General features: G+C 45.8%; 1 protein-coding gene across 4 annotated transcripts in view; it reads left to right on the top strand.

Annotated features, from left to right (window-relative positions):
- Nucleotides 1-17,155, top strand: part of dennd2da (DENN/MADD domain containing 2Da) — a 37,694-nt gene that overhangs the window by 6,157 nt on the left and 14,382 nt on the right. For 3 of the 4 annotated variants that reach the window (XM_085258991.1, XM_085258992.1, XM_085258989.1), the window contains exons 2-4: nt 2,379-2,445; nt 2,553-2,636; nt 3,609-3,674. In XM_085258991.1, coding sequence (XP_085115117.1) covers nt 2,379-2,445; nt 2,553-2,636; nt 3,609-3,674 — 217 coding nt within the window. Of the gene's footprint in view, nt 1-2,378; nt 2,446-2,552; nt 2,637-3,608; nt 3,675-14,177; nt 14,649-17,155 lie in introns of those variants that run through there. The other variant, XM_085258993.1, reaches the window with a different exon arrangement.

Genomic DNA, 17,155 nt, shown 5'->3' with positions numbered 1-17,155 from the left:
GGAAGCTGGTTCCACAGAAGAGGGGCCTGAAAACTGAAGGCTCTCCCTCCCATTCTACTTTTAAATACTCTAGGAACAACAAGTAGGCCTGCAGTGCAAGAGCGAAGTGCTCTAATAGGGTGATATGGTACTACAAGGTCATTAAGATAAGATGGGGCCTGATTATTTAAGACCTTGTATGTGAGGAGCAGGATTTTGAATTCTGGATTTAACAGGGAGCCAATGAAGGGAAGCCAAAACAGGAGAAATCTGTTCTCTCTTTCTAGTCCCTGTCAGGACTCTTGCTGCAGCATTTTGGATTAACTGAAGGATGAATCTTAATATCCTATAAGCAAGCTTGTCTCTCAAAATGTATATCCCAATGAAGATACCCAGGATCTGTAGTAGGACTGGGCATCGTCACTGATTTCTAGAATCGATTCAAATCGAATCGATCGATTAGATTCGAGTGACGATCACAAGGTCCTGAATCGATTCGATCCACAATTCAATTCAGAGAAATTTTGCCTCAGACAGTCAGAAATATTATAATTCTGATCACGTATCAGTACATTTCCATATTATTATTATATCTATAAAAAGAAAGCTGACACTTGCGAGACTTTATCAAAAGTGAGCATCACAGCAGATGCCTTTGTGTCAAAGTAACTGAAGATAACAGACAGAAAAACATGAAGGAGATTTTCCTGGCCCGTTTTTTTATAGCAGGTAACCTTAAACATATTCTGCAATTTTACATAATTTTAAAAAGTTTACATTTCTTCAGTACTGAACAGCAGAAATTAGTCTCTCTTGTCCAAGGTCATTTAAGTTATAAAAAAAAAAAAAAAAAAAGACAGCGGCCGACAGCGCAGCGAATAATGCAGAAAACAGAGATTTGAGATGGGAAACTGTTCTTGAAGTACAGAGAGAGAGAGCTGTGCAGGAAGTGTGATTTTATTGTGGTGGAAGCAAAACAGCAAAAGTTAGAGGAAATTCATGACGATGTTTATGTGAAGCGAATTGTGATCCATAGTTTGGATCTTCTTTTGCTGCTGGTTCAGTCAATATTGTTTGGAGAGAGATAAAAACCTGCAGTTTCAGAAAGGGCGCAAACACAAAGCATGGAACCGCCGAAACATCAGAATCAGTGAGCTGTCGGCTTTCAGCCCCGACCGTGCCCGTGCTGTCGGGTGAGAAAGGCGACATCTCACTGATTCTGATGTTTCGTGGGGTCCGTGCTTTTACATCTTTGTGCAGAATCCGTGTAACTGCTCTCATTTACTGTTTTAGCTGTTTGGTGGTTGTTGAAATTTCGTGAGGTTTAACCTGAGATTCTGGCGTTTCGGGCAAAATAAATTTATATTTAAAAATCAATTCAGGATTTTAATGAATCGATATCAAGTTATCCAAGCTAGAATCGATTTTAATAGATAAATCGATAACCAAAACCCACCCCTAATCTGTAGTTTAAAACAGTTATCTACACACAGAAACAAACCAAACACATACACCCAGAGTTTCAGTGCTTGCAAAATAAAAAGTAAAAAGCAATGCAGAATGGCTGATTGCAGGTTGCAGCTTTCTCTAGAGCAAACCTGGGTTCGATCAAACCCTAGGGGTTTGGTGAGTTGGTCTCAGGGGTTCGGCAGAGCCTCTGCCATGACATGCACGGCTTATTTTGCGCACCAGTAAAAAAACATATCTGAATTTGAAAAAAAAAATCATATTTTATTTTTCACTAAAGAGGGGTTCAGTGACTGCGCATATGAAACTGGTGGGGTTCGGTACCTCTAACAAGGTTAAGAACCACTGCTCTAGAGTGAGGCAATTTATTTATAAATATATCTAAATATCTTTGTTTTCAATAATAATAGTGTTTGAAATATAAGAGTTGGAAGTTTTTAAATTTTTTACGCCCCTTAAAAGTCTTGTTTGAGTGTCGAGATTTGCTTCAGGTTAAATAAAGTCTTGGTAAGGAATGAGTTTGGCACTGAGCTGTTAGACTTATACTTAACAATGGCAGCAAATATCTCACAAAGATTGCCAAACACAGATAGCTGTGTGCATGTGTGTCATCCTCTCCCTCTACAGTAGTCATTGTAACTAAAACATGAGAAATACATTCATTAGTTAGATGACCCCAAAGTGACATGTTGTGCACTTACGTATACACAGATGTCTGCAGAGGACTTGCAGGAAGACAAAAGTGCCACAAACCTCATTCCTCAAGAGCGTACTGAAGATGTTTCAGCAACACACCACAAACTTATTACATGTTGACTTCTGTTACTGCACTATTACAGGTCATCACTGACAGCTCCTGCATTAATGTGAATGTACTGAACATTTACAAAGATGTCGTTTCTTCTTAGTTGTCATTTGATTTTTTTTTATAGAAGTTGGAGCAGCAACTGTCTACAAACACAAGGAGGAGCTTTGGTTTCTCGTCTCTCCGAGTCAAAAGTAGGACAGTGATGATACAAATTCATAGATGTGTTCATGTAATCAAGAATGTTCTGTTCAGCTTAGTAATAACTTTTTCATTGAGTCGGTTTGTATTGTGCCTCCAGAAAGGATCAACAGTGAAGACGGTGGATTTACACGGCGAAGGGGCCTCAGGTCTTTTTCATCGACGAGAGAGTCATCAAGAAAAGGTCAGAAACCTGTTGTGCTAGTCTGACTACCATCATGCAGCATTATGCAAACACAGGCACAGATATTCTCATAAATAAGGCCTTATATTTACAGTGTCACAGCACTAAAAGAAAACAGTGTTTTCTGAGCCCTTTCAAGTTGACAATTAAATCAATCCATGTTTGATAATGTACCAATTAACTGTAATAAATCAGTAATATCACTAATCTGTTGCCATCTGTTGTTGTGTACATCGGAGTTAGTGTTACTGATAGGCCCCAGCCTGAGGGGCCCACAGTGAACAAACAGTGTCTCTCAGCCAACATACTTACATCACTAAACTGGTCAAAGTGTACAATTTAGAAGTGTATAAACAAACAAAGATGAAGATTGTTCATTTAAACAATCACCAGCATTCTAGCAAGAGCAGTGTAACTCACAAATAAAGGTTTACACAGGTTTACCTTCTGGCAGTGGCAGTTCAGTCACACGAGGGGAGGCTAAGGAAGAATCTATCACACCTGCCCATCATACCTGTGTTAGTAAATCAGAGTTAAATAAACCAAGTGGCATACCACCTGCATATAAGAACAGTCACATTTCTCTAAATAAGGAAACACCTTTGCCTGGAGGTGAAGCAGTGACAATGCTGTAAAAGAGAAGCATGCGCCCTTAAGGCAAAAACAAAGAAAGAAAGGTGACTGTAAAAACTTCAATAAGAGTGTTTTAGGTCCAACTACATAAAAGTGACATTTCCCCTCAGACATTCACTCATGAAGGGAAAACCAGAATCAATGCTGATGTTAAAAAAGATTAGATGAAAAAGAAAAAACAGTCAGCCCGAGACGAGAAACCAAGTCCAAATCAAACTGCAGCATCCATAGGATAGTGCCAAGACATTACATTGTAAAGAATGAAACTGAGTCAGGGTTGATTGATTGATTTTATGTTTTATAATAAATAATAATCTCCAAACTCATTTCCAATCCCAGAATCTGTTCCAGATGACGATGGGGACTCACAGCTCTCAGGTGGTGAGAAACACATGATGAAGACAGGTATGTGTTTAACATGAATGCTAATGTGGACTGGTACTAATATAACACCTTTCTACTCAAACATGCAAAGCTCCTTCTACTACAAGTTCTAGCTAATGTTCACACTGTGATGGACTCACTGGGGCAGCTCTGTGTTCAGTATTGTTCCCATGGATATTTCATCACCTGTGCATCTTCATGTGCCCAGAACTGGCTAATCACCATCAGCGGTTTATCACACTCCACAATAACCTCCTTCACTTACTACCAGAGATGGGTTACTGTAATCCAATTACTTTTTCAAGTAACAAGTAAAGTAATGGATTACTATTGCAAAATGGTAATTAGATTACCGTTACTTTCCCGTAGGAACGCTGCGTTACTAAAATCGTGATTTTTTTTTTTGCGAGAATGTCTCACGACAGTGACGTAAGCAAGTGCGACGTTCGTGACAACAGCTGTGTGCAGATCAACAATGGATCATGTATTTAGTGCGGGAGAGAGTATGAGCGTGCAGCGTTTAAAGCGTGGAAGTACTGACCTTACTTTGAGTTTGATTCCATAAAAAGTGACAAAACATTAGTGTCCGTTGTGCGTGGGAAGAAAACTTCTTTTACAGCGAAAAAAAACCCTGAACTTCCGAGCAAGCACCGAGTAGCTATGACGTAATGGGGAAACTCAGAGAAACTCGTGGATTCTTCCACTGACCACTGCGGCACACCTGCACCAGGGTAAACCTCCGCCTACCCTACTCCTGCTTTGCAGGTGCAAATAGAGCAAAAGGACCACTGAGTCTTTGACTTTATTTATTTTCTGCTGTGTTTTACTTGCATCTATTTGAAAGAGTGAGTGTAAACACACAAAAAAAGACATGTTTTATATGCTGGAATGTGCAGAAAATCGGTTTAAATATTAAACAAATTTCTTCCAGTCAGAGAATGTTGCATATAATTAAATTTTTGCTTGATGCATAAAGTTAAAAGATTAAAACTAATAAAACAAGTTTTAAAAAGGGACTTTTCCATTTGATTACATTTTGTATGATAGATTATGTAGAAAAAGTAGAATTGGGCTGAAAGATCTATCACTTTATCACCTATTCAGGTTGTAAATCGTGTTTTTAAAAAGTAACTAAGTAATTAATTACTTTTGAAAATAAGTAATCAGTAAAGTAACGGGATTACTTTGAGGAAGTAATCAGTAATTAGTTAATGATTACTTTTTTCAAGTAACTTGACCAACACTGCTTACTACCAGCTGACTTAAAGAGTCGTCTGCAGATGCAGTGTGTGACAATTTTTTTTATTTACACTTTAAACTACTTCTACAATACAAAATTTTATTCACACACAGTAAATAGGGAATTTTAGATGAAATGTCATTGCTCACACTGAAGCAAGGTAAACATGCAGGTGTGAAGAAACACCAAAATCTTTACCAAGAAAGCCAAAGGTGGGGAAAGAAGGGACATAGCAACAACCCAAATACTTCCAGTTCATGTGTGAAATATGGAAGAGTCAAGTAGTCATGTGACTAGATGAGATCATGTAGTCACATGATTCCCCCATGCTTAGTTGACTGAGCATGCATGACTGCTTCTGGTACTCGTCATTCTTGTTGATGAAATTTAGCTAGGTATGACTGAGCTCAAACATACTGCTCACCGACAAAGGTGAGCAGTATTCCTAAATAGCCAATTTATTTGGGAATTTTGATCTAAGAGGTTCCCCATTAATATGCAGAGTCAGTAATGTAAACTCATGGCACTCAAACACTGTCTTTAAACAGCCTGGACTATATAAAGTATATAAAAATGGCCTTGCTTGTTACTTTTGGTTGTAATTCTTGTGGATAAAGACAATCCTCAAAAGTACTGCAGCTGTGTTGTCAGCATTTCTCTCCAGATGTGTTCAGACACAGTTAGACAAATAACACAAATACTGGTGGTTTGAATCTAAGAAAAAGCTTTCGGATACAGAATGAAAATGAAAGTCATTTTTAAAAAGAAGTGAAAACAATGTGAAAGGTCTTGTTTCATGAATCATCATAAAACAAGGTTGACCTATTTTCAACAAATCCACTCCCTCTAAGGAGGACGCTGTCAGGAAATGGCTGTGTGGTGAGCATACATGCAGAACTCAGGAAACCAGGTGTAAATGATAGAAATGTAGTTTTAATGCTGATTATTCACAAAGTTACAAAAAGTCAAGACAAATGCAGGTCAACACCAGGGAACCGCAGGGTGGGAAAACAAACAACCTCGAGGACGGACATCACAAAGAAGAGGAGACAACACGGGGGGGAGGGGAAACCTGGCAGCACTGCTGAAACTAATGGAGAAAGTCAAATGACCAAAACTGAAACCAAAACACAAAATGAAAAACAGGTAACAGACGTATACAAAACCAAGGCAGAAAAAGAGTTCAGGTGATGGCTAGATAATCCATGACAAGAGTTGAGCAGCTCGACGGGTCGGCCAGGAGCCCAACGGAGGAGGTGTTCTGGGAGCCGCACAGGTGGCCAACTGGTGTAGATGAAAAAGACCTCCAGTGGTTTGGTTGGAGGCTGGCATCGGCAAAGGGGATAGGACCCCTTAGAAAACCATAAATGGAAGAAAGGCCAAGGAGGGCTACTTTTGTGGAAGTGACAGGACTCCTTAGGTGCCCGGGCTGGTGATGACAGAATAAAAGACAAACCCTCTGGCTAACAGGCTGGTGGTGACTGAGAAGACAGAGGTCTTCAGGAGGCCATACAGATGGAGTCCCTAAGGAGGGAGGCGGCTGGCAATTGCTGACTGGCAGACGAATGTTAAGCTTTTGGAAATCCTTCCATAGCTGTGACTTTAACACTAGTGAAAATTTGTGGACAATGCTTAAAAGCTAATTGGAACCAGACAGAGTGTCTGTCATGGAGCGCTGTGCGGCAGGCAGGAGTAGGACCCAAAATGCAGGACTCACAGGCACGAGGGAATAAACTCAAAAGGCAGCTTTATTGCGTAACAGAAGATGATAGGCGATACAAAACTAGACTGGGGAAAAACTAACATACGCAGAGACACAGGGAGATCCACACAACATGAGGGACGACGTCACGCTGAACAGAGGGAGACGCAGACAGAAATACACAGAGGGTTAACGAGGGGAGTGGGAACACACGGGGAACACAGGTGACACTGATAGCCATAACGAGACAGGGCGGGGTGAACTGAACACTGACGGGAGAGGTGAAACAGGGAGCACAGAGGTTCAGACAGGAGGAGAGAGAGCACGAGTAGAACACCAACATAACAGGCAGGGGAGACACGGAATAAACACGAAAGGGGACGAGGGCTCATAAATACATAGAGGGGCACACAGGGAGACATGAAGGGCAAGGGATCAAAACTAGAAGCCATAGAATAAATCACACAAGTACAATAATACGAAAATCACAAAGAACTAAAAACGCTGGGTCAGGAGACCCAGGACCGTGACAGTACCCCCCCCTCAAGGGCTGGCTCCAGACAGCCCAAACACAGAAAAACAAAACCAAACAGAAAACAACCCAGGGCGGGCGGCGGGGGCCCAGGACGGAGGGCTCGGAACAGAAAACAAAGAGCACAGAAAACACCGGAGCCCAAGAAAACAACCCAAAACACAGAGCAGTTCAGGGGGCCGACCGTGCGGAAGGCAACGGCGGAGACGCGGAAACAGTTCAGGAGGCCGACCGTGCGCAAGGCAACGGCGGCGACGCGGAAACAGTTCAGGAGGCCGGCCGTGCGCAAGGCAACGGCGGCGACGCGGAAACAGTTCAGGAGGCCGGCCGTGCGCAAGGCAACGGCGGCGGCGAAGGAGACGACGGAGCAGTTCAGGAGGCCGACCGCGCGGAAGGCAGCGGCGGCCCTCCAGTCCCAGGCGTGCCGGCCATGGCCCGGTGGGCGCAGGGCCAGACGAGGCAGCTGATGAGGAGGCTGCGGCAGACGAAGGCTCTGAAGAGGAGGCTGCGGCAGACGAAGGCTCTGAAGAGGAGGCTGCGGCAGACGAAGGCTCTGAAGAGGAGGCTGCGGCAGACGAAGGCTCTGAAGAGGAGGCTGCGGCAGACGAAGGCTCTGAAGAGGAGGCTGCGGCAGACGAAGGCTCTGAAGAGGAGGCTGCGGCAGACGAAGGCTCTGAAGAGGAGGCTGCGGCAGACGAAGGCTCTGAAGAGGAGGCTGCGGCAGACGAAGGCTCTGAAGAGGAGGCTGCGGCAGACGAAGGCTCTGAAGAGGAGGCTGCGGCAGACGAAGGCTCTGAAGAGGAGGCTGCGGCAGACGAAGGCTCTGAAGAGGCTGCAGCAGACGAAGGCTCGGAGGCCGGGCCAGGCGAGGTTGCAGAGGCTGAGGCCGGGCCAGGCGAGGTTGCAGAGGCTGAGGCCGGGCCAGGCGAGGTTGCAGAGGCTGAGGCCGGGCCAGGCGAGGTTGCAGAGGCTGAGGCCGGGCCAGGCGAGGTTGCAGAGGCTGAGGCCGGGCCAGGCGAAGCAGAAGCACAGGCGGATGTAGCCGGGCCAGGTGATGACGAGGCGGTCGCAGATGGCGGCTGGACAGGCTCCTCGGGCCCTCCAGCTGATGCGGCGTGAGGCTGAACGGGCCCCTCGGGCCCTCCAGCGGAGACAGGAGGCTGAACGGGCCCCTCGGACCCTCCAGCGGAGACAGGAGGCTGAACGGGCCCCTCGGACCCTCCAGCGGAGACAGGAGGCTGAACGGGCCCCTCGGACCCTCCAGCGGAGACAGGAGGCTGAACGGGCCTCTCGGACCCTCCAGCGGAGACGGGAGGCTGAACGGGCCCCTCGGACCCTCCAGCGGAGACGGGAGGCTGAACGGGCCCCTCGGACCCTCCAGCGGAGACGGGAGGCTGAACGGGCCCCTCGGACCCTCCAGCGGAGACGAGGAGGTGCTGGCCGGGCTCACTGGAACCCCCAGCGGACGAGGTAGATGGCGGCGTGGGAGCCACGGAGTCCTGGATGAGCTCATCCGAGCTTTCAGCAGGAGCTGATGTAGAGCCAGAGAGGTTTGGGACCCCTGGCTGAATGTTAAGCCGAACAGAAGACCGTATTGCTATCGGGGACTGAGCTGCTGGACACACGGGGACCTGAGCTGCTGGACACACGGGGACCTGAGCTGCTAACGGTGGAGAAGTAAATGACTGCACAGGGGACTGAACTGATGTCTGTAGTAACGGTGGTGGTGAGAGTGGAGTAGGTGGTGGAGTTAATGACTTCACAGGGGAATGAACTAGAGGTAGTGATGGTTGTGGTGCTGGTGGTTGAGTGGGAGACTGCACTGGAGACTGCACTGGAGACTGCACTGAGGGTGGCTGCGAGGGAGCTAACTGAGCTATGAAGGGCTGCGAGGGAGCTAACTGAGCTGTCGATAAGGCCGATGATTCCTCTACCAACTGAGCTATTGACTGGGCTAAGGATTGAAATAAGGTTTGTAGTAAGTCAGGCTGTGGATGTGACTGTGCTATGGGAAGCGAGGCTGAATGTGGTGGAGGTGGCGACTGAGCTTCGGGCCGGGCGGCTAACAGAGCTTCGGGCCGGGCGGCTGACAGAGCTTCGGGCCGGGCGGCTGACAGAGCTTCGGGCCGGGCGGCTGACAGAGCTTCGGGCCGGGCGGCTGACAGAGCTTCGGGCCGGGCGGCTGACAGAGCTTCGGGCCGGGCGGCTAACAGAGCTTGGGGCGAAAATGGTGGTGGTGGAGTTGGTGTCTGGGCTACAGGTGGCTGCTGAGCAGGTGACTGAGCTGAAAGCGGACGGGCAGCTGACTGAATAAACATAGCTCCAGAATAAACAGTTCCAGATGAAACAGTCTCGTGCTTAAAAGGTGCGGAGGTGAACTTAGAAACATTATGAGCCCTGGAAACACAGTCATATTCAAACTCACTATTCGTTTCTGATGTGTTACGGACCTGAAAAACAGCGGACTCAGGAGCAGAATATTGTCCGAGTTGGTCCGACTTGGAAGTGGCATGGAAGAAACAGTTAGTGTCACTCACCACCGGAGTTTGCTCAGAAACGTTAGGGCGGCGGCGGCGTGAGCGCCGTTTTCGCCGAGAGGGGGGAGGAGATGAGCCGGGCCGCGAATCCTCCAGCGGACCGGGCTGAACGTCCTCCGACCCCTCACACTGGAGAGGCAGCTCCGGGCGGACGCCTACGGTGGAAACAAGGAAGTCCCGGATGTGGGGGTGCAGCGCGCCGAACAGCCACGGGAGTCCGGACACCATCCGCTGTAGACGGGCAGCTACGACCTCCCGGTGTTCGTCTCCTGGCAGCGCCTCCCACTCCTGACAGTGGTACTCCACCGTATAGATCAAATCCTCCCGGAGCTCAGCGGAGGGGTTGTGAGTTGCTGGGTCCATTACTGGTGACGTCGTACTGTCAAGGCGCGGCTGTGTGGCAGGCAGGAGGAGGACCCAAACGCAAAACTCACAGACACGGAGATGAACTCAAAATCACAGCTTTAATGCTGGAGTGGCAGAACATAGGAAATACAAAACTAAACTGGGAAAAGTAAACTAACATACGCAGAGACACAGGGAGATCCACACAACATGAGGGACGACGTCACGCTGAACAGAGGGAGACGCAGACAGAAATACACAGAGGGTTAACGAGGGGAGTGGGAACACACGGGGAACACAGGTGACACTGATAGCCATAACGAGACAGGGCGGGGTGAACTGAACACTGACGGGAGAGGTGAAACAGGGAGCACAGAGGTTCAGACAGGAGGAGAGAGAGCACGAGTAGAACACCAACATAACAGGCAGGGGAGACACGGAATAAACACGAAAGGGGACGAGGGCTCATAAATACATAGAGGGGCACACAGGGAGACATGAAGGGCAAGGGATCAAAACTAGAAGCCATAGAATAAATCACACAAGTACAATAATACGAAAATCACAAAGAACTAAAAACGCTGGGTCAGGAGACCCAGGACCGTGACAGTGTCAGATTAGATTAAAATAAATACAAAGCTCGTGTTGCGACACTGTAAAATGTAGATCTAAACCAAATAAAGAATAGAATAATCCTTTAATTGTTCCACAAGGGGAAATTTGGTTGTATCAGCAGCAACCCCCCCCCCCCCCCAAAAAAAAAAAAAAAAACCCCCACACACATATACAAACAGAACAGGACACAGAACAGAAACACAATTTTTACATATTTACATCGTGGACAATAGTTACCAAAGCAGAGTACTGTACAGTTATTAAAATTAGAGTGCAGATAAGTGGCAAACCCAGGTTGTAGTGTGCAAACAGAGCAGAGCAGGTTACTGAAAGATGTTTAAATAGCAAAGAATATTTAGAATAATTAGAAAAGTGAAGATTGTGTATTGTACCTGTGCATTAAAAATTATGAAGCCGTGCTGCTGTGAGAGATACAGTGTGCAGTTTAGCATTATCTTGCTGAAATCTGCCAGCCCTTCCTTCAAACAGACAAACTGAATGGGAGGATACGTTGCTCTGAAACATGTATATATCTTTCAGTGGACAATTCTACAGTCACTGATGCACTGATGCATACCCACACCAGAGATGCAGGTTTTTTAAGTGAGCGCTGAGAACGAGCCGGGTGGTCTCTCTCCTCTTTAATACAAACAGCAAAATTTCGCCTGTAGTCAGAAGAGTTTTCTACTTCAGCCCAGAGGAGACGCCGCATTCACACCGGGCTTCTTCTTTGCATGACAGGGCATTTGTAGATAAGTAAACCATCGTAAACCAGATCAAACTAATACGTGAAAGTTTACTGAATATCAATTTATTTTAACTTTTAAAATCACGTATTTTTGAATATGACAGGTAATCAGTGTTGGAAAGGTTACTTTTAAAATGTATTCCATTACTTTTAAACATATAACACTGTCAAAAGTGTTAATTTAACACTCAACAGTGTTGTATTTAACACTCAGAGGTGTGGACCCATATAGACACTCTCTAGTGTTAATTTAACACTGGAGATTTTGCTGTGAAACGGGACAGACATGACTGGGGGATAGGACAGGGAGAAAGAAAACCAAAGGGGAGAAGAGACGGTGAGAAAGGGGGGGAAGAGAGAGAAGAAAAAACAAACAAACAAAAAAAAACAAACAAACAAAACACCTGGATCACCTGTATGGAGAAAAAAAACAGAAGAGAAAGCAAACAACAAAGAGCAACATAATAAAAAAAACAGCACCATCACAATAAACTAGCTAGCAGTAGATAACAGTAGATACTAAATAATAAACGATATTGTGCAGCACGCAAGATAGACAGCGCACGATGTGCTTTGAGGCAGCAGCCAAGAAAGCTGTAGTCCGCGTCTGTGAACACCCGTGTGTACACCTGTGTGGATCAGCATGCTTGTATTCCAAAGGTTTCTCCATGTAACGATCTGCTAGGGAGTGTGGGGAGCCATAGCCCTGTCCACCAGGGTATGAAGCAGGTATGGAGGAGATCCAGGCCCCAGATATCCAGAGGCCCCAGAGTACAAGGACCCGAGGAGGACCACCAAAGGGGGGGGAACCATGCCACCCTCCTGGGAATAGCTGAGTAGAGCCCCAAAGGAGAGGTCACCCCGCAGCTACAGAGGCCAGAGGGGGTTGCAGTGGCGTGCCCGCGGGCTCTGCCGGCAGCCAGCTGTGCCAGAGAGGACCGAGCTTCAGGCCCAGAGGCCAGAGGCCTGACGGCATCCCACCCCCCGGAAGGAGCCCAGCTGGGCCACAGGCGCCCGGCCCCACCAATCGGCCACCAGGAGTGAGCCGATACATACATGAGCGCCCAGCCCCAGACGACAAGGACCACCAACACACCAACGTCTGAGGGCATCAGCCACCGGCAGGGAGTGTGGTGAGGGGAGATAGGCCTCCGTACTTTAGAGGGCCTGAGATGTACCCAGAGAGGTTGAGTCTAAGACCCAACCTGACATATAGACACAGACGAACAGGCACACGCGGACACAGACGTGCATTCTCACCCCATATGCACAACCAAATACTCGGCACTCACCCAACGTGTAGACAGACACAAATAGACACTGCACAGACAGTCGCACTCCCCAAACATACTCTATATCCCAGGTCCAGGTACCCCCGCCCTCAGAGGGGCAAGCCGCACCTAGACCCAGGAGATGTAACCCTTCTCTCTGGGGTGGAGGCAAGCGAACCACCTCCTTATCTGCAGTAGCAGGGAGGCCCCACATCCCAGACCCCAGTCTGACGGCCAGCACCTCCTCCCAGCCCCCCAGCCCTGACGGCTAACAGAACCGGGGTGAGTGAAGACCTCAAACCTCCCTACGCCCGCTCATATGTAGTGTTGATGTGTGCTGTTCTAAAGTGCATTTAAAACTCAGGAGAGCATGGTTCCTGCTTCCTCTCAGAGAGCAGCACAGCTCTTCCCGAAAACCCTTAGTGTCTAAATGCATTTAAAATTGAGGGTAGGGCACCAGCGCCAGCGCATCCTCTGGATGCTGTAAAACGTGTCCACCCCCAAGGCCCTATATGTACAGTATGTGTTACGTGAGCGTGAGTAATGTGGATGTCTAGGTTGCAGAATAAAATTAAAATACAGTTACTCATATTTTGTATTTTAAATACGTAACGGCGGTACATGTATTCCGTTACTCCCCAACACTGCAGGTAATTGAGTAAAACATGTCCTAAAGTTTCTCATTTGTTGATGTACATTATATCCAGCTTTAACTCGTCCCAGGAGCCTGTAACATAATTTATCCTTATGCCTACAGTAATATTAAATATAACGAAGCGTACTAATGTTTATATTTTACGGTTGCATCGTTATTACACGGACTATACACAATCCTTCAGACAAATACGATAGTTCATACACGACATATTGGCATGAAGCTCAATGATTACAGTCAGAAGATAACATTCCCTGTGATTAAAACATTTATATTTTGTGTTTCACAACATCCCAGTTTTCCCACTTGTGTCAAGCCAGCCTTGACTTTGAAAAGGCTTTTATTTTGGAAAGCAAAATCAGAATGACTTGAAATTGACATGGTAACATCGTGAGGTTGTATCCTGTTGATTTAAAGTGAAATTATTCTGTGGAAACAGAAAATTTCCTTTTTAGAGCATTCTGAAATCACTGAAAGTTAGGTAAGTTATGGGCATTTTCAACAGGCCATTATTTTGGAAGGCAAAATCAGAATGACTTGAAATTGACATAGTACCATGGTGTGGTAGTACACTTTTGATCTAAAATGGATTCATCCTGTGGAAAGAGCAATTTTCAGTTTTAGAGCGTTCTGAATTCTTTAAAAGAGTAGGTCGTATTTAATTGTACCTGACCTGATCACTAATTCCCGTAGGCGCCCTCACTAACAAACAGTATTTCTCAGAGGTGTCATCCAGTCTCATCATGTCTCTGACAGAAAACCAATTAAGGAGGCCTGACTGTGCTTTGTGAGTTTGAGTTTGAGTTGAGTTGGCACGCTGCTGTTTCAAGTCACCGCCTGCTTGCTGCATACAGCTGGAAGAGCTAACCGCTTCCGTCGAAAAATAACTAAATGAAGCAATGTTTGAGGGCTCTAGTGCTGCGTTCATGAATATCGGGTTTGTTGCGACAACATGACTCCAACATCCGCTCATTAACTTTCTTCTACTTATTTTATGGTATTTTTGTTGGCTTTTTATTCTTGGCTCGGTAGTTTCTAGAAGCAAATCAGGTCCTCAAGAGTGGGACGATAAAACCGCGAAGAACCGAACGAAACACGCAACACTTCGTTTGTCCCACATAACGCGAACGCAGCACCTACAGCGGTAACCTACTTCAGCGTACATAGTAGTTGAGCGCGAGGTTAAAATGCTATGTGTGTAGCATGCAGCGGGATGACGATGGTAAAATACTGCCGTGCTGTTACTGAGTGTGCTGATAGGAACCCCCGACAGTAGAGCGGCAGCAATGAGTGAGACTGTGAAGAAGAGACGGAAAGGAGTCCGACTGACGAACCCCAAAAACAGATGGAGTGAGTACTGGATATTAGAGAAGTCTTACCGCTGGATAACCCGAGTCCACCTAAGTTATTATCATGATGTTACTGAGCGGTGTAGTTTCTCGACAAACACGGTACCTGCCGAAACTTGCTGAAGTAACTTATCTCGAACAGGTTGCGCCCATGTGTGTATCGGTGTTTTTCCACTTCATTGTAGGGAAACCTCTGCTGTTCATTTACAGCTGACATAAAGTGCAGCGTGGAGGTTACGACCTAAATACTTGACCTCTGTGATGTGTTTACAGTCCGTGACATGAAACTTGTTGAGCTTGTCGTGATGCTGTGTTCATGGTATGAGCCTAAAATGTTGTTTGGGGCTGTGTCAGGTGCACATATGATCATTTAGCTTGTGGTCAGCTTGAACTGTGATGGTCTGTAAGCTTGCCCTCACATCTGTTTTAGTTCATCTACTGTGCGCATGTTGTGGATGTTGCTGTAGATTGCCTTGTAGCCTCAGGAGGTGAAATGACAGCCAGTTTGAAAGGCTGCTTTTAGCTGCATTAGCTGCTGGAAGAACACATTTTCAGCGCAGGCTTAGGTGGAAAACACATGGTGCTTATGAAGGGAAACAGTCTATATCATGGATAAAACTTTCCATTGGGTAAACAGATAAATTGGCAGATTTGTGATATAAAGGCTGCAGGAATGAACAAGAACATGGAAACAGGATATCAGGCAGCTTTAGTTAGTCTTGCTTTAATCACCTCCTTTGACTTGACAGCATCTTGTTATAACATGTTTAAGACCCTGTGGGCCCGAGGGAGGGCTGTTTTTGTTTTTTTTTACACCCACATCACATCAGAGCTGAAAAGAAGTAGCTCAAAAACGCAGCAGTGTGTAGGGTCAAGAAAGAGTCAAACTGACACTAAAACACAACCTGAGACGTGTTTTTGTCCCGCGGGCTCATTCAGCACAGTTCTGCAAGTTACTGAGTAGGAAGGCACTGCCACTGGTGTTTACACAGGACAACAGATTGCAAATGCCAAAGTTGTGTACTGCAGACTCAGTAAACATTGTCAGGGACTTGGCCAGACTGAAGTGAAACCTGGACTGTGTCCTGCAGCTGCTTATTTAATCTGCTCTGGCTGCAATTTGTCTGTGTGTGGAGTGTGGTCGCTCAACATGTACATGCAGCAAAGAGTGGAGTGACAACCACAAACGAGTTAGCTCAAAATGATTTAGAAGAGCTGTGGTGTTCAAAGTGAACTTTGGTTTAACAGAGTTCAGCTCAGACGGATCGATTGAATCTAACCTAGAAACTGTCTTTGGTTTGTTTTTGTTTGTTTCTGTTTTTCCACCAACCACACAGTCAGCGTATACTTTAGCCTCCTGATATGATGTGATATGTTTTCAAAATGATTATTTAATTGCATTATGTGTATATCTATCGATCTATCGCTTCCACAGTTCATGGTGACTTGTGCAATTGGCTTAAAGTTGGCATGTAATAATAATAATAATAATAATAATAATAATATGCGTGTGTGAGAGACTGGGAATTATAATGGATGTATTAATTTTAACTTTACTTTTACTTTTTTGCTTAAGATAGAAACTAGTTACTTCCTGAAGTCTTGAGTTCAGCTGGCAACTTGACTCTTGAAGCACCTGCTCCCTGCTGAGAGCCCCCCTCTTTATGTGACTTAGTGTTTTTGACTGACAGAAATGGTTCAGGGCTTGAACACTCTGATTGGCTGGGGGTTTCAGTTGGTAGTTTACACGATCGCCTTGTGCATGTGAGTTTTTTCCAGATACTATTCTAATTGTTGGCTGTGGATGTGAGGTAGATAAACTTGGATAACTTTAAGTTTCCGGGACAAAACTCAGTTTCATTGTATGGTCAAACAGTGGTTTGAAGTACTGTGAGTGGTTAGTGTGATTAGAAAAGAGCCAAATTCACTCTGTTTATCTGAGCTCAGGGACCCTTCAGTGAACACCATCTATTTAGAGGAAGTGATACTTTCATGGTTTCATAGGTGAGCCAGTAGACAGTCTGTCTACTTTTCTATTTTTTGACCAGCTGGCAGGTTCACATCTCGATCACTCGTCGTCGTATGGCTGCTGTGCTGGTCTCCCAAGGCAAGTGACCCTGCTGCAGCCAGGGCTTCTCTTTTTGGCCTTTGTCTTTAGTCTGCCAGTTGTGCATGGAAACAGGGTTGTATCTAGCCTGCTATGTTTGGGTTAGCAGCTTAAAAACACTAGATGGGAGCTTAGGAGCGACAAAGACTGGTGTTTAGAGCCGCTGACTACAAACCCACTGGGAACTAATTTAAGTCTTTGTTCGGATGCTGATGTCTCTGACTTACTTTAACTGTCTTCCATGCAATGATTATTTGTGTTTTAGACACAAAGATTTACTTATTTTATGGTAACTGCTTACTTGGTGATGGATCTATTTAATATAGAAAGAAAACCCCACAGAAATAACACTGGTATAGTTGACTTTCACTTTTATTTGGCTGTGGATGTGAGATAGATAA

This window comes from Mchenga conophoros, linkage group LG20, assembly GCF_057382185.1.
Source record: "Mchenga conophoros isolate Kocher_MC1m ecotype Shallow Benthic linkage group LG20, M_conophoros_male_GT1.1, whole genome shotgun sequence".
In the NCBI taxonomy this organism is placed as follows: domain Eukaryota; kingdom Metazoa; phylum Chordata; class Actinopteri; order Cichliformes; family Cichlidae; genus Mchenga; species Mchenga conophoros.
This window is presented reverse-complemented; position numbering and strand designations above follow the sequence as displayed.